The sequence below is a fragment of the Lipotes vexillifer genome, unplaced genomic scaffold (genome assembly GCF_000442215.2).
Source record: "Lipotes vexillifer unplaced genomic scaffold, Lipotes_vexillifer_v1.1 scaffold259, whole genome shotgun sequence".
NCBI lineage: Eukaryota > Metazoa > Chordata > Mammalia > Artiodactyla > Lipotidae > Lipotes > Lipotes vexillifer.
The window spans coordinates 522,056-547,836 of record NW_006797031.1 but is presented as its reverse complement, the minus strand read 5'-3'; the positions used below and the strand labels follow the sequence as shown (position 1 = coordinate 547,836).

At 37.4% G+C, this 25,781-nt stretch overlaps 2 protein-coding genes across 2 annotated transcripts in view; one reads left to right on the top strand and one right to left on the bottom strand.

The window, feature by feature from the left end:
- The window catches only part of LOC103068861 (dipeptidase 2-like), a 26,956-nt gene extending 4,019 nt beyond the window's left edge, over positions 1 to 22,937 (bottom strand). The window contains 1 exon segment of the mRNA XM_082931460.1: positions 22,924 to 22,937. Within this exon segment, the coding sequence (XP_082787586.1) occupies positions 22,924 to 22,937 (14 nt within the window).
- Positions 1 to 25,781, top strand: part of BMPR2 (bone morphogenetic protein receptor type 2) — a 196,554-nt gene that overhangs the window by 129,612 nt on the left and 41,161 nt on the right. The window lies entirely within an intron of this gene.

Here is a 25,781-nt window from a genome sequence, read left to right as displayed (position 1 = left end):
TCTTTCCCTTTAGTTTTCTGCTATTCCTTTTATAATTCAGTCATAAAAGGCCTGGACTCAGCAGAATATGAAATATTTTTGTTTATTGTTGTTATTGTGTTTGTTTCTTACAGGCTAGGTCTGTTTACAGTGATTAACAAGGAAAGTTAAATTTAAAATAGTCTTAAATGTTCAGTATTAAATACCATCTTGGAGGAAAAAAACAAGAAATCTGCCTCCTCTCAATTTGTTTTTGGGACATTAAACATAAACATTAATCTGATTATGATTACTGTATAGTTACCATTCCAAACATAATAATTAAAATAAGTCAACATTGTTTACTCTTTGTAAAAATATTTGTTCAAAACACTATGCTGCATAATATATCATCATTACTGAAATCATATTTAACAATCTGAATTATTTTGCTATGGAATTCATTTAACTCCGACTACATTAATTGTTTGATTTAAGTGTTTTTCTCTGTTTTTATGAAAAGCAAACTCTTAAAAAAATTTTTTTAACTTAATCCCTAATTTGCCTTTTCATACAGAGTTTTAAAAGATTAAGGAGCCAACATAACCAGTGTGTGTTATGTTTAAGATTTCCTTTGTTGTTTGGAGCACATGCAACAATGTTGTTCTTTCTCTGACACAGACCCAGACAAAGGCTGAGTGTAGCAAGGAAGCAGACAGCACGCCTCCAGTAGTGGCCCCTGCCTGGCTCCAGGATTTGTAAACAGAAACATCCCAGACTCCAATGAGGCAGACAGCGGTTCCCTGTCAGTTCTGCATTCAGGAAGTGCTTGCTTGTACAAGCCCAGACATTGCACACAGGCATACATAGCAGTGTTTACATTTGGCTGAGTATTTAACTGAGAAAGCTGATAGGGAGGAAGAGGAGGGTTTATTAGAACTAGCAGAATACAACACTTTCAGGGATAGCTTATATATAGCATATATGTTTTTTAAAAAAAAAGATACAAAAAACAAAAGTTTGGAGTTTTTTGGTTAAAGGCCTCTTTTATTGCACACATATGTGAATATACATACTGAAATATTTTTCTTGGCAGTTTTTCAGAGATTTCATATTTTTAGACCATGTGACATATACTGAAAACTTTTTCACTTAAAATATTTAACCATTAGCATGATTTTTAATGATTAAAAGTATTTTAACACTTTTTTTCTTCCCTATTATATGAATTAATAATTTCTATTTCAGATTTTGGGTTAATGTATACTTTTATGTAAAATTTATGTTGAATTTTCTTTTGTGAATTTGAGAATAAAAGCAAAGAGAATGCTGAGCCTTCAGAAAACACTAGAAGAGTTAAACAGAATTTTGGAATTAGAAGGACTTTAGAAGTTACCTAGTATAACCACTTTTTTTTCTAATAGTTTAATTTTAATAGCAAACGTATAGAAACAGCACAGCAGGCAGACAACATTAAAAACATGTTACTGCATGTGTGACAACTCCGAAAAGTATAGTGAATGGGTGGAATCTACTGTATAATAAAAATGCTACAAACACCATTTAGTTGCTGTCAATAAGAAATTTACTTGTTTTTGAAAAAATCCAAATGCTGGCATTGTTCAGAAACATTTAACAGCTTTATTTATACTTGTTATGAAGTTGAACTGCTGAAACTTGTTCACTGAAACATTTTGACTTGGATTTATACTTTCTGTGTCCTTGTTTATATTAAAAATTGACATACAAATGAAAATAGAAAAACTGTGAATACCTAATTTCTGTCCCCTATTTTTCCACTCCAAATCATACCTTTTGACCCCGTGGTGGGGTGGGGGGAGGAGGTCTAACATTCAGAACTATCAACAGGAAGGAAAGAAAAAAATTATTTTTTGAGAATGAAATGTTTCCTGTTATACTGAATTCTTAAGTACATTCTCCACACATGTAGCATGCTAGTTGACTGTCTCTTGGCATAACAGTTACACATTTGGCATGGATAGCACACAGGTTGCTGTCTTCAATAAAGGCCAACCAGGACTCCCCTGGTGGCACAGTGGTTAAGAACCCACCAGCCAATGCAGGGGACGTGGGTTCGATCACCGTGGAGCAGCTAAGCCCGTGTGCCACAACTACTGAGCCTGCGCTCTAGAGCCCACGAGCCACAACCAGTGAAGCCCATGTGCCTAGAGCCCATGCTCTGCAACAAGAGAAGCCACCACAGTGAGAAGCCTGCACACCACAATGAAGAGAAGCCCCCGCTTGCCGCAACTAGAGAAAGCCCGTGTGCAGAAACGAAGACAGAACTCAGCCAAAAATAAATAAACAAAAAATTAAAATTAAAAAAAAAAAGGCCAACCAGACAGGATTCATTCCCCTCCTGCACTATGGAAGTGCAGATTTGTTTTGACTTCCTGAGAAATTTCTCACACCAAATACTGAAAGGGAAGTTTGGGAATTAGAATTTTAGTGAACTCATAATAACGTCTAATTTTATGGACTGTTGCAGTACCAAGTCTGTAACAATGAAGGGTCTTCACTATAAGCAGCTGAGATAGATGCTACAAAATTTTTCTATTAAAATTTTTCTATTTTTATAGAAGTCCCTTAGTCTTCTTTTAAAAGTTTGTTTTCTTAAAATTTACATTGATTTATAACAAGTTAGGCTGTCTGTTTTTAAAACCCAAACTAGATTATAAAAACGTTAAGGCAAGCACATTGACAACATAAAGAAGAGATTGCAAAGGATGAGATGGAAAAATTGGAAATCAGTTGCAATAATGTAGAAAAACTCAATGGTCTGAGAAACCTTAATAGCCCTGGAGAATATCACCATAGGCTAATTGATATCCAAAATTATGACCCCAGTCATGTAGATATTTGCTCCAGTATATTTAGGTTAAGAAGGCAGAAAAAATACACATTGTACTTTAAACAGCATTTTATATAAAATGCTTTAAGTTAAAGAAGTATTTAATTGTGATACTCATTGGCTTTTATCCAGCAATTTTTGCTCTTCTGTACTATCATTTCTCAGATGCACTAATAGGCAAGGGAAATAGCCCCTTTTTTGCAATAGCTGGTAATAAAGAGCTTAGTTTTGAATATGTTGTTTAGATATCTCTAAAATATTCAATTAGGAATATAAAGTATATTTCAGAAACTATAGGTACATAAATTTTTTTGCAATGATATTTATTTTAAATATCTTTGTTGGACTATAATTGCTTTACAATTGTGTGTTACTTTCTGCTGTATAACAAAGTGAATCAGCTATACATATACATACATCCCCATATCTCCTCCCTCTTGTGTCTCCCTCCCACCCTCCCTATCCCACCCCTCTAGGTGGACACAGAGCACCGAGCTGATCTCCCTGTGCTATGCAGCTGCTTCCCACTAGCTATCTATTTTACATTTGGTAGTTTGTATATGTCCATGCCATTCTCTCACTTCATCCCAGCTTACCCTTCTGCCTCCCCATGTCCTCAAGTCCATTCTCTGTGTCTGCGTCTTTATTCCTGTCCTGCCCCTAGGTTCTTCAGAACCTTTTTTTTTTCTTTTTTACATTCCATATATATGTGTTAGCATACAGTATTGGTTTTTCTCTTTCTGACTTACTTCACTCTGTATGACAGTCTCTAGGTCCATCCACCTCACTACAAATAACTCAATTTCGTTTCTTTTTATGGCTGAGTAATATTCCATGGTATATATGTGCCACATTTCTTTATCCATTCATCTGTCGATGGACACTTAGGTTGCCTCCATGTCCTGGCTATTGTAAATAGAGCTGCAATGAACATAGTGGTACATGACTCTTCTTGAATTCTGGTTTTCTCAGGGTATATGCCCAGTAGTGGAATTGCTGGGTTGTATGATAGTCCTATTTTTAGTTTCTTAAGGAACCTCCATATTGTTCTCCATGGTGGCTGTATCAATTTACATTCCCACCAACAGTGCAAGAGGGTTCCCTTTTCTCTACACCCTCTCCAACAGTTATTGTTTGTAGATTTTTTGATAATGGCCATTATGACCAGTGTGAGGTCCTACCTTGTTGTAGTTTTGATTTGCATTTCTCTAATGATTAGTGATGTTGAGCATCCTTTCATGTGTTTCTTGGCAGTCTGTATATCTTCTTTGGAGAAATGTCTGTTTAGGTCTTCTGCCCATTTTTGGATTGGGTTGTTTTTCTGATATTGAGCTGCATGAGCTGCTTGTATATTTTGCAGATTAATCCTTTGTTAGTTGCTCCATTTGCAAATATTTTCTCCCTTTCTGAGGGTTGTCTTTTTGTCTTGGTTATGGTTCCCTTTGCTGTGCAAAAGCTTTTCAGTTTCATTAGGTTCCATTTGTTTATTTTTGGTTTTATTTCCGTTTCTCTAGGAGGTGGGTCAAAAAGGATCTTGATGTGATTTATGTCATGGAGTGTTCTGCCTATGTTTTCCTCTAAGAGTTTTATAATGTCTCCCCTTACATTTAGGTCCTTAATCCACTTTGAGTTTATTTTTGTGTATGGTGTTAGGGATTGTTCTAATCTCATTCTTATACATGTAGCTGTTCAGTTTTCCCAGCACCACTTATTGAAGAGGCTGTCTTTTCTCCATTGTGTATTCTTGCCTGTTTATCAAACATAAGGTGACCATATGTGCATGGGTTTATCTCTGGGCTTTCTGTCCTGTTCCATTGATCTATATATCTGTTTTTGTGCCAGTACCATGCTGTCTTGATTACTGTAGCTTTGTAATATAGTCTGAAGTCAGGGAGCCTGCTTCCTCTAGCTCCATTTTTCTTTCTCAAGATTGCTTTGGCTATTCAGGGTCTTTTGTGTTTCCATACAAATTGTGAAATTTTTTGTTCTCGTTCTGTGAAAAATGCCAGTGGTAGTTTGATAGGGATTGCACTGAATTTGTAGATTGCTTTGGGTAGTGTAGTCATTTTCACAATGTTGATTCTTCCAATCCAAGAACATGGTATATCTCTCCATCTGTTTGTATCATCTTTAATTTCTCTCATCAGTGTCTTATAGTTTTCTGCATACAGGTCTTTTGTCCCCTTAGGTAGGTTTATTCTTAGGTATTTGTTTGTTGTTATTGCAGTGGTAAATGGGAGTGTTTCCTTAATTTCTCTTTCAGATTTTTCAGCATTAGTGTATAGGAATGCAAGAGACTTCTTTGCATTAATTTTGTATCCTGCTACTCTATCAAATTCATTGATTAGCTATAGTAGTTTTCTGGTAGCATCTTTAGGATTCTCTATGTATAGTATCATGTCATCTGCAAACAGTGACAGTTTTACTTCTTCTTCTCCGTTTTGGATTCCTTTTATTTCTTTTTCCTCTCCGATTGCTGTGGCTGAAACTTCTAAAACTTTGTTGAATAATAGTAGTGAGAGTGGACAACCTTGTCTTGTTCCTAATCTTAGAGAAAATGGTTTCAGTTTTTCACCATTGAGAACGATGTTGGCTGTGGGTTTGTCATATATGGCCTTTATTATGTTGAGGTAAGTTCCCCCTATGCCTACTTTCTGGAGGGTTTTTATCAAAAATGGGTGTTGAATTTTGTTGAAAGCTTTTTGTGCATCTATTGAAATGATCATATGGTTTTTATCCTTCAGTTTGTTAATATGGTTTATCACATTGATTGATTTGTGTTTCTTGAATCCTTGCATTACTCGGATAAACCCAACTTTATCATGGTGTATGATCCTTTTAATGTGCTGTTGGATTCTACTTGCTAGTATTTTGTTGAGGATATTTGCATCTATGTTCATCAGTGATATTGGCCTGTAGTTTTCTTTTTTTGTGACATTTTTGTCTGGTTTTGATATCAGCGTGATGGTGTACTCATAGAATGAGTTGGAGAGTGTTCCTTCCTCTGCTATATTTTGGAAGAGTTTGAGAAGCATAGGTGTTAGCTCTTCTCTAAATGTTTCATAGAATTCGCCTGTGAAGCCATCTGGTCCTGGGCTTTTGTTTGTTGGAAGATTTTTAATCACAGTCTCAATTTCAGTGCTTGTGCTTGGTCTGCTTATATTTTCTATTTCTTCCTGGTTCACTCTCAGAAGATTGTACTTTTCTAAGAGTTTGTCCATTTCTTCCAGGTTGTCCATTTTATTGGCATCTAGTTGCTTGTAGTAGTCTCTCATGATCCTTTGTATTTCTGCATTGTCAGTTGTTACTTCTCCTTTTTCATTTCTAATTCTATTGATTTGAGTCTTCTCCCTTTTTTTCTTGATGAGTCTGGCTAATAGTTTATCAGTTTTGTTTATCTTCTCAAAGATCCAGCTTTTAGTTTTATTGATTTTTGCTGTCATTTCCTTCATTTATTTTTCATTTATTTCTGATCTGGTCTGTATGATTTCTTTCCTTCTGCTTCCTTTGGGGGGTTTTTTGTTCTTCTTTCTCTAATTGCTATAGGTGTAATGTTAGGTTCTTTATTTGAGATATTTCTTGTTTCTTGAGGTAGTGTTGTATTACTATAAACTTCCCTCTTAGAACTGCTGTTGCTGCATCCCATAGGTTTTGGGTCATCTTGTTTCATTGTCATTTGTTTCTAGGTATTTTTTGATTTCCTCTTTGATTTCTTCAGTTACCTCTTGGTTATTGAGTAGTGTATTGTTTAGCCTCCATGTGTTGTATTTTTTACAGATTTTTTCCCGTAATTGATACCTAGTCTAATAGCGTTGTGGTTGGAAAAGATACTTGATACGATCTCAATTTTCTTAAATTTACGAAGGCTTAGTTTGTGACCCAAGATACGATCGATCCTGGAGGATGTTTCATGAGCACTTTAGAAGAAAGCGTAATCTGCTGTTTTTGTATGGAATGTCCTATAAAAATAAATTAAGTCGGGCTTCCCTGGTGGCGCAGTGGTTGAGAGTCCGCCTGCCGATGCAGGGGACGCAGGTTCGTGCCCCGGTCCGGGAAGATCCCACGTGCCGCGGAGAGGCTGGGCCCGTGGGCCATGGCCGCTGGGCCTGTGCGTCCGGTGCCTGTGCTCCGCGATGGGAGAGGCCACGGCGGTGAGAGGCCCGCATACTGCAAAAAAAAAAAAAAAATCAATTAAGTCCATGTTGTTTAATGCATCATTTAAAGCTTCTGTTTCCTTTTTTATTTTCATTTTGGATGATCTGTCCATTGTTTAAAGTGGGGTGTTAAAGTCCCCTACTGTGATTGTCAATTTCTCTTTTTATAGCTGTTAGGATTCACGTTATGTATTGAGCTGCTCCTGTGTTGGGTGCATAAATATTTTCAATTGTTATATCTTCTTCTTGGATTGATTCCCTTGATCATTATGTAGTGCCCTTCTTTGTCTCTCGCAGTAGTCTTTATTTTAACGTCTGTTTGTTTGATATGAGTATTGGTATTCCAGCTTTATTTTGATTTCCATTTGCATGAAATAACTTTTTCCATCCCCTCACTTTCAGTCTGTGTGTGTCCGTAGGTCTGAAGTGGGTCTCTTGTAGACAGCATATATATGGGTGTTGTTTTTGTATCCATTCAGCCAGTCTGTGTCTTTTGGTTGGAGCATTTAATCCATTCACAATTTAAGACAGTTATCGATATGTATGTTCCTATTACCATTTTCTTAATTGTTTTGGGTTTGTTATTGTAGGTCTTTTCCTTCTCCTGTGTTTTCTGCCTAGAAAAGTTCCTTTAGCATTTGTTGTAGAGCTGGATTGGTGATGCTGAATTCTGTTAGGTTTTGCTTTTCTGTAAAGGTTTTAATTTCTCTGTCGAATTGGAATGAGATCCTTCCTGGTGTAGTAATCTTGGTTTTATGTTTTTCCCTTTCATCACTTTAAATATGTCCTGTCACTCCCTTTTGGCTTGCGAGTTTCTGCTGAAACATCAGCTCTTAACCTTATGGGGATTCCCTTCTATGTTATTTGTTGTTTTTCCCTTGCTGCTTTTGATATTTTTTTTGTTGTATTTAATTTTTGATAGTTCGATTAATATGTGTCTTGGCTTGTTTTTCCTTGGGTTTATCCTGCCTGTGACTTTGTGCTTCCTGGACTTGACTGACTATTTCCTTATACATATTAGGGAAGTTTTCAACTATAATCTCGTCAAATATTTTCTCACTCCGTTTCTTTTTCTCTTCTTCTTCTGGGACCCCTATAATTTGAATGTTGGTGCATTTAATGTTGTCCCAGAAGTTTCTGAGATTGTCCTCAATTCTTTTCATTCTTTTTTCTTTATTCTGCTCTGCAGTAGTTATTCCACTATTCTATCTTCCAGGTCACTTATCTGTTCTTCTGCCTCAGTTATTCTGGTATTGATTCCTTCTAGAGAATTTTTAATTTCATTTATTGTGTTGTTCATCATTGTTTGTTTGCTCTTTAGTTCTTCTGTGTCCTTGTTAAACATTTCTTGTATTTTCTCCATTCTATTTCCAAGATTTTGGATCATCTTTACTATCATTACTCTGAATTCTTTTTCAGGTAGACTGCCTATTTCCTCTTAATTTGTTTGGTCTGGTGGGTTTTTACCTTGCTCCTTCATCTGCTGTGTATTTCTGTGTCTTCTCATTTTGCTTAAGTTACTGTGTTTCAGGTCTCCATTTCGCAGGCTGCACGTTCGTGGTTCCTGTTGTTTTTGGTGTCTGCTTCCAGTGGGTAAGGTTGTTTCAGTGGATTGTGTAGGCTTCCTGGTGGAGGGGACTGGTGCCTGTGTTTTGGTGGATCAGGCTGGATCTTGTCTTTCTGGTGGGCAGGACCACGTCCATTGGTGTGTTTTGGGTTGTCTGTGAACTTATTATGATTTTAGGCAGCCTCTCTGCTAATGGTGGGGTTTCTGTTCCTGTCTTGTTAGTTGTTTGGCATAGGGTATCCAGCACTGTGGCTTGCTGGTCGTTGAGTGGAGTTGAGTTTTAGTGTTGAGATGGAGATCTCTGGGAGAGCTTTTGCCATTTGATATAATGTGGGCCCGGGAGGTCTCTGGTGGACCAATGTCCTGAACTTGGCTCTCCCACCTCAGAGGCTCAGGCCTGACACCCAGATAGAGCACCAAGACCCTGTCAGCCACACAGCTCAGAAGAAAAGGGAGAAAAAGGAAGAAAGAAAGAAAGAAAAATAAATAAAAAAATAAAATAGAGTTATTGAAATGGAAAAAAATTGTTGAAAATAAAAAACTTGGGCTTCCCTGGTGGCGCAGTGGTTGAGAGTCTGCCTGCCGATGCAGGGGACACGGGTTTGTGCCCCGGTCTGGGAAGATCCCACGTGCTACGGAGTGGCTGGGCCCGTGAGCCATGGCTGCTGAGCCTGCACGTCTGGACCCTGTACTCTGCAGCGGGAGGGACCACAACAGTGAGAGGCCCGTGTACTGGGGGAAAAAAAAAAAAGTAATTAAAAAAATAATGAGAAAGAAAGAAGGGAGTAACCAAACCAAAAACCAAATCCACCAATGATAACAAGTGCTAAAAACTATACTAAAAAAAAAAAAGGACAGTCAGAACCCTAGGACAAATGGCAAAAGCAAAGCTATACAGACAAAATCACACAAAGCAGCATACACTTACACACAAAATGAGAAAAGGGAAAATAATATATACATCTATAATTTAAAACAAAAGGAAGAGAGAAACCAAATGAATAAACAAATCTACCAATGATAATAATCTCTAAATACTAAACTAAGTTAAACATAAAACCAGAAACAAATTATATCCAGAAAGCAAACCCCAAGTCTACAGTTGCTCCCAAAGTCCACCCACTCAATTTTGGGATGATTCATTGTCTCTTCAGGTATTCCAAAGATGCAGTCTACATCAAGTTGATTGTTGAGATTTAATCCACTGCTCCTGAGGCTCTGGGAGAGATTTTCCTTTCTTTTCCTTGTTCACACAACTCCTGGGTTTCAGCTTTGGGTTTGGCCTCGCCTCTGCGTGTAGGTCGCCTGTGGGCATCTGTTCTTCACTCAGACAAGACAGGGTTAAAGTAGCAGCTGATTAGGGGGCTCTGGCTCACTCAGGTTGGGTGGGGGGGAGGGAGGGAGGGGTACGGAATGCAGGGCGAGCCTGCGGCGGAAGAGACCAACATGATATTGCAACAGCCTGAGGCACGCCATGTGTTCTCCCACGGAAGTTGTCCCTGGATCACGGCACTTTGGCAGTGGTTGGCTGCACAGACTCCCGGGAGGGGAGGTATGGATAGTGACCTGTGCTTGCACACAGGCTTCTTGGTGGCTGCAGTAGCAAGCAGCCTTAGCATTTCATGCCCATCTCTGGGGTCCGTGCCGACATCTCTGGAGTTCGTTTAGGCAGTGCTGTGAATACCCTCTCCTCGCACACCTGGAAACAATGGTCTCTTGCCTCCTAGGCAGTTCCAGACTTTTTCCCGGACTCCCTCCCGGCTAGCTGTGTCGCACTAGCCCCCTTCAAGCAGTGTTCACGCAGCCAACCCCAGTCCTCTCCCTGGGGTCCGACCTCTGAAGTCCGAGCCTCAGCTCCCAGCCCCCATCCGTCCCGGCAGGTGATCGGCAGCAATCCTCTGTGCGGAAATCTCTCCGCTTTGCCCTCTCCACCCCTGTCGTTGCGCGCTCCTCTGTGGTCCTGAAGCTTCCCACCACTAACCCCCCCAACAGCCCCCGGCTCAACCAGTGAAGGGGCTTCCTAGTGTGTGGAAACCTTTCCTCCTTCACACCTCCCTCCCCGAGGTGGAGGTCCTCTCCCTATTCTTTTGTGTCTGTTTTTCCTTTTTTCTTTTGCCCTACCCAGGTACGTGGGGAGTTTTCTTGCCTCTCAGGAAGTCTCGGGTCTTCTGCCAGCGTTCAGTAGGTGTTCTGTAGTTGTTGTTCCACATGTAGGTATAGTTTTGATGTATTTGTTGGGAGGAAGGTGATCTCCATGTTTACTCCTCAAGCCATCTTTTTTTTTTTTTTTTTTTTTTTGTGGGCCCTCTGCTGTTAGGTGGAACCTGCTGGAAGCCTCATCTCTATGGTGATGAGCGCCCTCTGGTGTAATGTCACAACTGCTGGGTACCACACGTTTTATGCTGTGTGCCCACTGGTGTGAGGACACTCCTGCCAGGTTCCAATCCCCTGGGTGATGTGGGCCCTCTGGTGTGACGTGGATCCTGATGGGTGCCTCATCGCCTTGGTTATGTGAGACCTATTGTGTAAGGTCCCACCTGCTGTTTTCCTCAACTTTTTATGATGTGGGAAGTCTGATGTGAAGTCACTCCTGCCTGGTACCCATCCCCTTGGTGATGTGGGCCCTCTGGTGTGAGGTGGATCCTGCTGGGCGCCTCAGCCCCTTGGTGTTGGGTCTCTCTCCTCAGCCATCTTGAAGGCGCCCCCCCCTGCATTAGTTGATGCAGTTATTCCACATATTCCAGAAACCAGCTGCTGTATTTCCTAATCAAGGAGATTTTCCTGGCACATACACATGATTATTCCTACACAGCTAAATAGTTGCGACAGGTCAAGGGCAGAGACCTCTTTCCTTATGTTACATCTTAAAGATTATTCAAAGCTTATAGGTTCTAGCTCCTCAACATTCGTTTAGAGAATCCAAATTTGACCCTGCCTGGCACGAGTTTCCTATTTAAGAATGTCTTCATTTAGGCCAAATATGAAACGTAGTACCTCATATTTCTTTCCTTGTAGTTTTTCTCATGGTTATTTCTACATCTGGCATGCACAGAAGATATCAGTTGCCCTTTATTACAGGTAAAACCAGCACTTATTTTCTTTTGAAGCATGTTTAAATTACACCCCCTACAACTTCTGTCAGTGGCTCAACTACCTTTTTTTTTTTTTTTTTTTTAATTTAATTTTGGCTGTGTTGGGTCTTCATTGCTGCCTGCAGGCTTTCTCTAGTTGCGGGGAGCAGGGACTACTCTTCATTGTGGTGCGTGGGCTTCTCATTGCAGTGGCTTCTCTTCTTGCAGAGCACAGTCTCTAGGTGCGCGGGCTTCAGTAGTTGTGGCCCATGGGCTGTAGAGCGTAGGCTCAGTAGTGTGCCACACGGACTTAGTTGCTCCGCGGCATGTGGGATCCTCCCGGTCCAGGGCTCGAACCCGTGTCCCCTGCATGGCAGGCAGATACTTAACCAATGTGCTGCCAGGAAGCCCATCGACTACCATTTTTAAGACTGGGTATAGCTCTTCTCATCTTCTCAGCTATTTCAGGTTTTCTTTTGGTAGTAAAAGAACATATAATGACTACAAAATCTGTTGAATTCCAGTGCAGAATAAGATGGCTTTTTATTTAGCTTGTTGGTTCCTCTGTTTTTATCAGTGCCATCCATAAAGCATTTGATTCCATTATTTATTTTAAAGATACTGCCATGTTTATTAATTTTGCTAAATAAAATGTGGATCTTTTGCAGAAAAAACCCTACCTGATTGTATGTTTTTGATGCTAGCCATCGCTTTGTAATCTGGAAATGTCATTTACTTATAGATAATGCTGCACAGGGTGCTGTTTGAACAGACATACAGTTGTGAGGAACATTCTTTGATTTACAACTGCATTTATTCCTTATCGAATCTGTTTTTTGCAGTATTCTTGTTGGTTTCATAATGAATGCCAAGCTTCTCCTCGTGAACATCATCCCAGAACTTTTGGTTTCATATCCGGCTGATCTATCTGCCTCAGTGATTTTTCAACAGCTCACAGTTATGCAGAACACTTTAACTGTACTTAAGAACATCTTTTAAATGGTTTTGTTCCCCTCCCCTTATTCTATAGTTCATTGTAAAGAAATCCTTTGATTATCCTATGTCGATGATTCTTCTAAGATGTAGATTGCCACGTTTATTTGATTTATTATGTGCCTATTAATCTTATCTTTTAATAATTGGGAATAAGTAGAGCAGAGGATAATAGCTGTTTTTGTTTTTGTTTTTTGTAAACCTACTGGCCATTTCATATAAAGTAGGATTTAACGGTGACAGTGTGAAATTGGTAAGATGCCTGTGATATGTTTATATTTTGTAGACAAAGGAAAATAAGTTGAAAACTATCATTTTATTATATAGTTTGGCACTATACAATAGTGGCAGTTAATAATGGTGGTTAATAGTAGGGATTAATGAGAATTTTTGTTTGTGCAGTAAATCTTAAGTATCAGATACTAGCATTTCTAAACTCAGACATTCAGAGAAACTGGTATACCAAAAGTCAGATGTTAGAGGATAGTTCCTTATGATAGTAAAGCAGGAACATTTTGTACACAGCCAATAGAGAGGGAAGCTCATACCTGAAAACTGGTACTGCAAAAAAAAAACAAAAACAAAAAAAAAACTGGTATTACATTTTGAACTCCTAGAGAACAAGCAGTGAGTTCTTTTAAAATGATGGTTGTTGGGTTTTCTGCTGCTTAAAATAGAAAATAATCCATATTTATTGTAGAATATTTAGAAAATACATATATAAAAATTGCTCAAAATCTTTGCTAACATTTCAGTGCATTTCCTTCTAGTCTTTTTTTCTGGGCCTAAGTATTTTATAGTAAAACATATCATATAAAATATATACAGTTCACCATAAAGCATCATCAAACCCAAATCCAGAAGAACATCCCAGATGACCCCTGTGTTATGTCTCTTCCTAATCACAACTCATTTTTCCCCCTTTTCAGAATAGCTCTTATTCTGACTCTTATGATAATCATTTCCTTTATTTCCATAATTTTTTCTGTAATCTTTCTTTAGTTTCTCTATCTTCTGATATATGCCCAAGAGTTTAATATAGTTAAATTTTTCCAGTTTTTAAACTTTATATTAACTAATTCAGACCTCTTCTTTTGTGTCTTGCTTCCTTCACCCAACAAGATGTTTTCAGATTTGTTTGTGTTACTGACAAAGCTGTAGTTCTTCTGGCAATTTGTTTGTTTTTAATATAATGAATGCAAGTTATTTCCACACTGCTGCATAGTATTCCATTGTATGGATATACCACAATTACTTGTCCATTCTCTTGATGATAGACATTTGGATTGTTTCTAATTTTTGTATATTGAGAATAATTCAGCTGTGAACATTCATGAGTGTATGTCCTGGTACACATGTGCATGTGTTTCTCCAAAGTCTGTACCTAAGACTAGAATTGCTTAATCATAGGAGACAGAGCTAAAGAAGTTGTACCAGAGGGCAGACAGCAAAAGCAAGAAGAACTACAATCCTGCACCCTGTGGGAAAAAAAAAATTCACAAAAAGATAGGAAAGATGAAAAGGCAGAGGGCTATGTGCCAGGTGAAGGAACAAGATAAAACCCCAGAAAAACAACTAAATGAAGTGGAGATGGGCAACCTTCCAGAAAAAGAATTCAGAATAATGATAATGAAGATGATCCAGGACCTCGGAAAAAGAATGGAAGCAAAGAACGAAAAGATGCAAGAAATGTATAAGAAACACCTAGACGAATTAAAGAACAAACAAACAGAGATGAACAATACAATAACTGAAATGAAAACTACACTAGAAGGAATCAACAGCAGAATAACTGAGGCAGAAGAATGGAAAAGTGACCTGGAAGACAGAATGGTGGAATTCACTGCTGCAGAACAGAATAAACAAAAAAGAATGAAAAGAAATGAAGACAGCCTAAGAAACCTCTGGGACAACATTAAACACACAAACATTCACATTATAGGGGTCCCAGAAGGAGAAGAGAAAGAGAAAGGAACAAAGAAAATATCTGAAGAGATTATAGTCGAAAACTTCCCTAACATGGGAAAGGAAATAGCCACCCAAGTCCAGGAAGTGCACAGAGTCCCATACAGGAGAAACCGAAGGAGAAACACACCGAGAAACATAGTAATCAAATTGGCAAAAATTAAAGACAAAGAAAAATTCTTGAAAGCAGCAAGGAAAAAAGACAAATAACATACAAGGGAACTCTCATAGGTAAACAGCTGATTTCTCAGCAGAAACTCTACAAGCCATAAGGGAGTGGCATGATATACTTAAAGTGATGAAAGGGAAGAACCTACAACCAAGATTACTCTACCCGGCAAGGATCTCATTCAGATTCGATGGAGAAATCAAAAGCATTACAGACAAGCAGAAGCTAAGAGAATTCAGCACCACCAAACCAGCTCTACAACAAATGCTAAAGGAATTTCTCTAAGTGGGAAACACAAGAGAAGAAAAGGACCTACAAAAACAAACCCAAAGCAATCAAGGAAATGGTCATAGGAACATACATATCTATAATTACCTTAAACATAAATGGATTAAATGCTCCATCCAAAAGACACAGGCTTGCTGAATGGATACAAAAACAAGACCCATCTATATATGCTGTCTACAAGAGACTGACTTCAGACCTAGGGACACATTCAGACTGAAAGTGAGGGGATCAAAAAAGATATTCCATGCAAATGGAAATCAAAAGAAAGCTGGAGTAGCAATGCTCATATCAGATAAAATAGACGTTAAAGAATGTTACAAGAGACAAGGAAGGACACTATATAATGATCAAGGGATCAATCCAAGAAGAAGTTATAAAAATTATAAATATATTTGCACCCAACATACGAGCACCTCAGTACATAAGGGAACTGCTGACAGCTATAAAAGAGGAAAACGACAATAACACAATAATAGTGGAGGACTTTAACACCTCACTTACACCAATGGACAGATCATCCAAGATGAAAATAAATAAGGGAACAGAAGCTTTAAATGACACAATAGACCAGATAGATTTATTGATGTTTATAGGACATTCGATCCAAAACCAGCAGATTACACATTCTTCTCAAGTGTGCATGGAACATTCTCCAGGATAGATCACATCTTGGGTCACAAATCAAGCCTCAGTAAATTTAAGAAAATTGAAATCATATGAAGTATCTTTTCTGACCATAACGCTATGAGATTAGAAATGAATTACAGGGGAAAAAACGTAAAAAACACTAACAGATGGAGGCTAAACAATATGTTACTAAATAACCAAGAGATCACTGAAGAAATCAAAGAGGAAATCCAACAATACCTGGAGAAAAATGAAAACAAATGACAATCCAAAACCTATGGGATGCAGCAAAAGCAGTTCTAAGAGGGAAGTTTATAGCTATACAAGCCTACCTCAAGAAACAAGAAAATTCTCAAATAAACAATGTAACCTTACACCCAAAGGAACTAGAGAAAGAAGAACAAACAAAACCCAAAGTTAGCAGAAGGAAAGAAATAAAAATCAGAGCAGAAATAAATGAAATAGAAATAAAGAAAACAACAGGAAAGATCAATAAAACTAAAAGCTGGTTCTTTGTTAAGATAAACAAAATTGATAAGTCATTAGCCAGACTCCTCAAGAAAAAGAGGGAGAGGACTCAAATCAATAAAATTAGAAATGAAAACAGAGAAGCTACAACAGACACCACAGAAATACAAAGCATCCTAAGAGACTACTACAGCAACTCTATGCCAATAAAATGGACAACCTGGAAGAAATGGACAAATTCTTAGAAAGGTATAACCTTCCAAGACTGAACGTGGACGAAATAGAAAATATGAACAGATCAATCACAAGCACGGAAATTGAAACTGTAATTTAAAATCTTCCAACAAACAAAAGTCCAGGGCCAGATGGCTTCACAGGTGCATTCTATTAAACATGTAACTAACACCCATCCTTCTCAAACTCTTCCAAAAAACTGCAAGGAAGGAACACTGCCATCTCGTTCTATGAGGCCACCATCACCCTGATACCAAAACCAGACAAAGATACTACAAAAAAAGAAAATTACACACCAATATCACTGATTAATATAGATGCAGAAATCCTCAACAAAATACTAGCAAACAGAATCCAACAGCACATTAAAAGGATCATACACCATGATCAAGTGGGATTTACCCCTGGGATGCAAGGATTATTCAGTATATGCAAATCAGTCAATGTGATACACCATATTAACAAATTGAAGAATAAAAAGCATATGATCATCTCAATAGATGCAGAAATAGCTTTTGACAAAATTCAACACCCATTTATGATAAAAACTCTCCAGAAAGTGGGCATAGAGGGAACCTGCCTCAACATAATTAAGGCCATCTGCGACAAACCCACAGCAAACATCATTCTCAATGGTGAAAAACTGAAAGCATTTCCTCTAAGATCAGGAACAAGACAAGGATGTGCACTCTCACCACTGTTATTCAACACAGTTTTGGAAGTCCTAGCCACGGCAACCAGAGAAGAAAAAGAAATAAAAGGAATCAAATTGGAAAAGAAGAAGTAAAACTGTCACTGTTTGCAGATGACATGATACTATACATAGAGAATCCTAAAGATGCTACCAGAAAACTACTAGAGCTAATCAATGAATTTGGTAAAGTAGCAGGACACAAAATTAATGCACAGAAATCTCTTGCATTCCTATCCACTAATGATGAAAAATCTGAAAGAGAAATTAAGGAAACACTCCCATTTCGATTTCAACAAAAAGATTAAAATACCTAGGAATAAACTTACCGAGAGAGACAAAAGACCTGTATGCAGAAAAATATAAGACACTGACGAAAGAAATTAAGGATGATACCAACCGATTGAGAGATATATGTTCTTGGATTGGAAGAATCAATATTTTGCAAATGACTGTACTACCCAAAGCAATGTACAGATGCAGTGTACTCCCTATCAAATTACCAATGGCATTTTTTACAGAACTAGAACAAAAAATCTTAAAATGTGTATGGAGACGCAAAAGACCCCGAATAGCCAAAGCAGTCTTGAGGGAAAAACATGTAGCTGGAGGAATCAGGCTCCCTGACTTCAGACTATAGTAGAAAGCTACACTAATCAAGACAATATGGTACTGACACAAAAACAGAAACATAGACCAATGGAACAAGATAGAAATCCCAGAGAAAAACCCATGCACCTATGTTCAACTAATCTATGACAAAGGAGGTAAGGATATACAATGGAGAAAAGACAGTCTCTTCAGTAAGTGGTGCTGGGAAAACTGGACAGCTACGTGTAAAAAGAATGAAATTAGAACACTCTCTAACAACATACACAAAAATAAACTCAAAACGGATTCGAGATCTAAATGTAAGACTGGACACTATAAAACTCTTAGAGGAAAACATAGGAAAAACACTCTTTGACATAAATCAAAGCAAGATCTTTTTTGATCCACCTCCTAGAGTCATGGAAATAAAAACAAAGATAAACAAATGGGACCTAATGAAACTTAAAAGCTTTTGCACAGCAAAGGAAACCATAACCAAGACGAAAATACAACCCTCAGAAGGGGAGAAAATATTTGCAAACGAATCAGCAGACAAGGATTAATCTCCAAAATATATAAATAGCTCATGCACCTCAATATTCAAAAAACCAACAATCAAATCCAAAAATGGGCAAAGGACCTAAATAGACATATCTCCAAAGAATACATACAGATGGCCAAGAAGCACATGAAAAGCTGCTCAAGATCACTAATTATTAGAGAAATGCAAATCAAAACTACCATGAGGTATCACCTCACACCAGTTAGAATGGGCTTCATCAGAAAATCTACAAACAACAAATGTTGGAGAGGGTGTGGAGAAAAGGGAACACTCTTGCACTGTTCGTGGGAATGTAAACTGATACAGCCACTATGGAGAACAGTATGGAGGTTCCTTTAAAAATTAAAAATAGAATTACCATATGATCCCACAATCCCACTACTGGGCATATACCCAGAGAAAACCATAATTCAAAAAGACACATGCATCCCAATGTTCATTGCAGCACTATTTACAATAGCCAGGTCATGGAAGCAACCTAAATGCCCATTGACAGACAAATGGATAAAGAAGAAGTGGTACATATATACAATGGAATATTACTCAGCCATAAAAATGAACTAAATTGAGTCATTTGTTGAGACGTGGCTAGATCTACAGACTGTCATACAGAGTTAAGTAAGTCGGAAAGAGAAAAACAACTATCGTATATTAACACACGTATGTGGAACCTAGAAAAATGGTACAGATGAACCGGTTTGCAGGGCAGAAATTGAGACACAGATGTAGAGAACAAACGTATGTACACCAAGGGGGGAAAACCGTGGTGGGGTGGGGATGGTGGTGTGCTGAATTGGGTGATTGGGATTGACGTATACACTGATGTGTATAAAATTGATGACTAATAAGAACCTGCTGTATAAAAAAATAAATAAAATTCAAAAATTTGTTTAAAAAGTTGTATCTATTTGCACTACAAGCAAGAAGCATATGAAAGTTCTCATTGTAGCACTTTTGCTCATAATAATTGTTCATGGAGTTTTAAAAAAGGGACTAAAATATGACATCAGTAATTAATCATGGAGAGTGTAATAATTGTTGCCATATTCTAAGGTCTTTCTACTGCCCGGAAAACTAGTTAGCATGGTCCAATAGTCTAAAATAAAATAGTAGATATAAACACAGATGTGTCACTAAGTATCTTAAATGTAAATAGATTAAATATTCCAGTTAAGAGACAAAGATTGTTTGGATTGAGTTAAAAACACACTAGTATCCGTATGCAAAAGAATGAAGTTGACCCCCTACTTCACACCATATACAAAAATTAACTCAAAATGGTTCTACAACCTCAATATAAAAGCTAATACCATAGAACTTTTAGAGGAAAATATAGGAGTACATCTTCATGACCTTGACTTTAGCAGTGAATTCTTACATATGACACCAAACCGTAGGCAACAAAGGAAAAAGTAGATAAATTAGACTTCATCAAAATTTAAAACTTTTGTACTTCAGTGGACATATTAAGAAGGGGAAAAGATAACCTATATACTGCAACATGGATGAATCTTGAAAATATTATCCTAAATGAAATAAGCCAGACACAAAAGAACAAATATTGTATGATTTCATTTACATGAAATATCAATCATAGGCATATTCATAGAGAAAGAAAGTAGACTGGAGTTTACCAGATTGTTGGAGAAGGGGAGTATAAGGAGTTAATGCTTAATGGTTACAGAGTTTATCTTCGGGGTGATAAAGTTGCTTTTTTTTTTTTTTTTAAATTGAAGTATAGTTGATTTACAGTGTTTTAGGTGTATAGCAAAATATATATGTATATGTTTGTGTATGTGTGTGTGTATATATATATATTGTTTTTCAGATTCTTCTTCAGTATAGGTCATTACAAGATATGGAATATAGTTACAGTGTCCTGTGCTATACAGTAGGTCCTTGTTGTTTATTTTTTTTATGGTAGTTTGTACCTGTTAATCGCAAATTCCTAATTTATTTCTCCTGCTCCACCTTTCCCCTTTGGTAACCGTAAGTTTGTTTTCTATGTTTGTGAGTCTATTTCTCTTTGGTAAATAAGTTAATTTGTACCATTTTTTTCTTTAGATTCCACATGTAAGTGATATATTTGTCTTTGTCTGTCTGACTTACTTAGTATGATAATCTCTAGGTCCATCCATGTTTCTTCAAATGTCTATATATCTATATCTATATCTATAGCTGTATACCACATCTGCCTTATCCATTCATCTGTCACTGGGCATTTAGGTTTCTTCCATGTCTTGTTATTTTAACATAGTGCTGCTGTGACTATAGGGGAGCATGTATCTTTTTAAATTGGAGGGGTTTTTTCTTCCGGATATATGCCCTGGAATGGAATTGCTGGATCATATGGTAACTATATTTTGAAGTTTTTAAGGAATCTCTGTACTGTTTTCCATAATGGCTGTACCTGTTTACTTTCCTACCAACAGTGTATGAGCGTTCCCTTTTGAAGATGATAGTGAATAGCACTCTTTTAAGAAATGCTATGTTACTTTCTCAGTGATGATTTTAATGGCACATAGGAGAGAAATGTATGTTGAATCATTATGTTTTACACCTGAAAATAATATTGTTGTACATCAGTTATATCTAGATTTTTTTAAAAAGGGATGTATGAAAAACAGAACATAGATGTCCGATTCAAAAAATAAAAATCTAGGTGACAGGTCATAGCTTGAGTTATACTTTAAGCAGTGTAATTTTTATTTCATTTTTTCCTCTGAAATAAAAAAAATATGTAAGTACCATATAGTTGGCATTTGTAATGTTTTCAAGACATTACTTTATTAATTCATATGTGTTTGAATTACATAAGGTAATAAATATCCATTTAAATAATTAGCCTTTCTAATTCGGAAATAGCAAACCTTTGTTTCATACTAGATTTGTGAATTTTTATTAATGCAGTTAAAGAACAACTTCATTTTATGAAAAATAAATTTTGTCTGTCTCATTTGATACTGAAAATCAGCCTCTGTACACCAGCCCCAGTTTGAATCTCAGAGAAAGAGTTTGGATGAAGTAGAAAAGAAAAGCTTTATTGCTTTGCCAGGCAAAGGGGGCCAGAGCAGGCTAATGCCCTCAAAACTGTGTCCCAGTGTGTGTGTGGGGGGGCGGTTTGTGAGGAGTCTTATACTCAATGGGAGGGGTTGCTGATAAGGATCTGGGTGCCTGCAGGACCTGCATTCCTTCAGTCTAGAGATCATCTGGTGTCAGCTGGTCTCATGATAGGATTCTGTGGTTCTCGAACTGTGACCTCTCTGGAATGAAGAATGCTTCATCAAGCAGTTAAAATCTTCCATTTGGTGGGGGTTTTCGTACTGCAGAGCAGCTCAAAGATAATGATATGTATATCCCTTGAGGAGGAACCAGGACCCTGCTCCAAAGCTGCACTATTGTTTTTTGACTACTCCTCCCTGTCTCTGCATCCCCTCCCTTCCTCAATTAAGAACTGTTTGAACCTGCCCTTTGGAACTCAGGGAAGATCATGGAAGCTGAATGAAGCCTATTTCCTACAAACAAGAAACGGGGGACACAGAAAGGGTTTTGTGCCCAGGAGTCCCACAGGGCCTGCTTGGTTTCACATGGGTGCTAAAATTGGGGCAGATATTTTATTTTAATGTTAACTAGATGAATTGGATTTAATTTTGTATGCCCTTTTTTTTCCTTTCATAATAAATTTTAGTGATTTCCTAAGTTTTTACCTTAGGAAACTAGAAAAAGAGGAGCAAATTAAATCCAAAATAAGCAGAAGGAAAGAAGGAGTAAAAGTTAGATCAGAGATCAGTTGAATTGAAAACAGGAAATTAATAGAAAAAAGGCAGCAAAACCAAAAGCTGGTTCTTTAAAAAGATCAATAAAATTGATAAACCTCTAGCCAGTCTTCCAAGAAAAAAATGAAAAAAGAAATAAATTTCTAATAATCATAAATGAAAGAAATGTTCTGACTACACATCCCATGGATAGTAAAGGAATATTATGAACAACTCTATGTTAACAGATTTGATAACTTAGATGTATTGGACCAATTCCTTGAAAGTCACAATCTACCAAAACTCACACAGGGAGAAATATATAATCTGAACAGGTGTTTATCTATTAAAGAAATTGAATCAATAATTAATACTTTCTAATACCAAAAGCACCAAGTTGAGATGGTTTTATTGTTGAATTCTAGAGAACATTTAAAGAAGAAATGATACCAGTTCTGTATAATTTCTTCCAGAAAATAGAAGCTTAGAGAACACTTCGTAATTCATTCTGTGAGGCCAGCATTACCGTGATACCATGACAGTGAAAAGACAATCCACACCAAGATAAAATATTTGCAAAACACATATCTGATAGAGGATTTGTATCTGAAATATGCAAAGAACTGTTAAAACCTAACAATCAGAAAACAAACAGCCCAATTAAAAAGTAGAGAGAAGATCTAAGTGGACAGCTCACCATAGAAGATAGACAGATGGCAAATAAGCATATGCTCAACATCCTATGTCATGAGGGAATTGCAAGTTAAGATAACAATGAGATACCAGTTTGAAAAAATCTATTAGAATGGCTAAAATCCAAAACACTGACTACACCTAATGCTGACAAGGATGTAGAACAACAGGAACTATTCATTGCTGGTAGGAATGCAAAAGAGGACAGCCACTTTGAAGAGAGTTTGACAGTTTTTTTACAAAGCTAAACATAGGCTTACCATACCATGTAACAGTCATGCTACTCAATATCCAGATGAGCTGAAAGCTTCTGTCCACCCAGAAACCTGTACACAAATGTTTATAGCAACTTTATTCTTAGCTTTCAAAAACCAGAAGGATCCAAGATGTCTTTAAAGAGGTGAATGGATAAACTGGGGTACCATGGAATATTATTCACTGTTAAAAATAAACTATGTAGCCACAAAAAGACATGGAGGAATCTTGTATGCGTATTGCTAAGTGAAAGAAACCAGTCTGAAAAGGCTACATACTATATTCCAACTATATGACATTATGGAAAAGGTAAAAATCATTGAGTGCCAGAGTGGGAGTTGGAGTGAAATATGAGTAGGTGGAGCACAGGGAACTTTTAGGATAGCAAAGCTATTCTGTATGATACTGTCATGATGGATACATGACATTATGTATCTGTTAAAACCTGTAGAACTATACAACACAAATCTTGAAACTTAATGAAACTATGGCCTTTAATAATAATGTATCAGTATTGGTTCATAATTTGTAATAAATGTTTCCATACTGTCTTAGTCTGCTCCAGCAACTATAGGGGAGAATAAATTATTTTCCCTCCACCCTTCTAGGTTCTTGGCTGAGACCAAGACAGAATGACAGGAGAAAAACAAACATGTATATACGTCCTACATACATGGGAGATACCCGGGAGAAAAATGAGTGACTCTCCAAAATGGCCCAAGCTATCACCTTTTATATACCATCCCCAGCTAAAGACCAAAGAAGATTGGGGTAGAGGTGAGGTGGAGACCACTTATGGGAATTTACCAGGCAAAGCAAAATAAACAAGGGTATAGTTGTTATGCAGATTTAAGAATAAGCTTTCTATAGTAAGTTTTAGTCTTCCTCTTCCTGGTACAGAGAGGGAGATACCTTTACAAATGGATATTTCCCTTAGAAATGTAAATATCCCTTATAAAAGTATAACTTCTATTAGGTTTTCAGGGCTTCTCCAGTGTCTGCTGTTTGTTAAAAATAACCAGCTCAAGAAAATCCTTATGCCAAAGGAGCATATTTTGGGGTGCCATATTCTGTTCCCCTTCCCAGCCATAATAAAATAACATAACAAGTGGCTTGAACAACACAAATTTATTTTCTCACAGTCCTGAAGGCTAGAAGTTGGAGGTTAGGGTTCCAGCATGATTGGGTTCTACTGGGGACTCTTCTGGGATTGCAGATGGCCTCCTTCTCACTGGTTCTTCACAGGGCAAAGAAAGAGAAAGCAGTCTCTTGTTTCTTCTTATAAGCACACTAATCCCACCCACTGTGAGCCCATTCTCATGGCCTCATCTAAACCTGTCTCCCAAAGGACCCATGTCCAAAAGTCATCACATTGGTAGTTAATGCTTCATCATATGACTATTGAGGGAACACAGTTCAGTGCATATCATACACTAATGGAAGCTATTAATAAGAGAAATCATGTGTTGGGGGTGGTATATGAGAACTGTCAGAACTTTCTGCATAGTTTTTCTGTAAACCTAAACATCTCTAAATAATAAAGTCTATTAAAAGTAATAACAAGGCTAAAGATTATGAATTTCAATTTCAGAGAGATTTAAAAATAGATGACATTTTCTTTGATATTCACTGCCCAATAGAATGCTAAATATGACAAGAACAAGCCATGTAAAGTCAGCGTTCACCATGTTACACCTTTTGGTCTGTCTTTTCCTTTCTTCTGCCTTCCTTGAAACTCTCTACTTTACTTTAAATGTCACTATTTTCCACTATATCCTTGTTCCTTGTTTTGTCCTCCACTTTTCATCTCCTACCTTTTCTCTCTCTTTGACTTCAGTGGACCATAAAAATAAAACGTGAGCTTACATAATAATGAATCTGTAATCTGATTGTCTTCTACTATAGTTTAAACCTTCGGTTAGTTACCTTAAAAAAATACAAAGTATCTGAAAGTCAGTAATGATCTGGCAGTCAATAAAGGGAAGATCAATAAGCACATAAAATAATTTGTGTATATCTTATTGTAAAAAATCTATAGATTATTATTTAGTTTGTGTGTGCATGTATCTGTGTTTTTTGTGTGTTGAAAATAGTTTTTCTTTTGGGTTGGGCATATTCTAAAGTCAGGGTTTTTTTAAAGGTAAAATTCATATAATGTAGAAATAACCATGTTAAAGTGTGCCATTTAGTGTATTTACAGTGTTGTGCAACCTCTATCTAGTTCCGAAACATTTTCATCAATCCAAAACGGAATCCTGTACCTGATAAGGAGTCACTGCAGATTTCCCCCTCACCCCAATCCCTGGAAACTACTAATCTGCTTTCTGTCTCTGTGGATTTGTCTGTTCTGGGTATTTCATTTGAATGGGATCATAGGCTTCCCTGGTGGCGCAGTGGTTGAGAATCTGCCTGCCGATGCAGGGGATATGGGTTCGTGCCCCGGTCCGGGAAGATCCCACATACTGCAGAGCGGCTGGGCCCGTGAGCCATGACCGTTGAGCCTGCGCCTCCGGAGCCTGTGCTCCGCACGGGAGAGGCCACAACAGTGAGAGGCCCGTGTACCGCAAAATAAATAAATAAATAAATAATAAATAAATGGAATCATAGAATATGTGACCTTTTGTATATATCCATTATATGGATAAACCACATTTTGTTTATTCAATCATTAGTTTATGAACATTTCTGTTGTTTCTACTTTTGGCTATTGTGATTAGTGATGCCATGAACATTTCTGTAGAAGTTTTTGAACAGTTAATTTTAATTCTTTTTGGTATATGACTAGGAGTTGGATTGCTGGATCTTATGGTAATGCTAGGTTTAACTTTTTTTTTTTTTTTTTTTTTTTGTGGTATGCGGGCCTCTCAC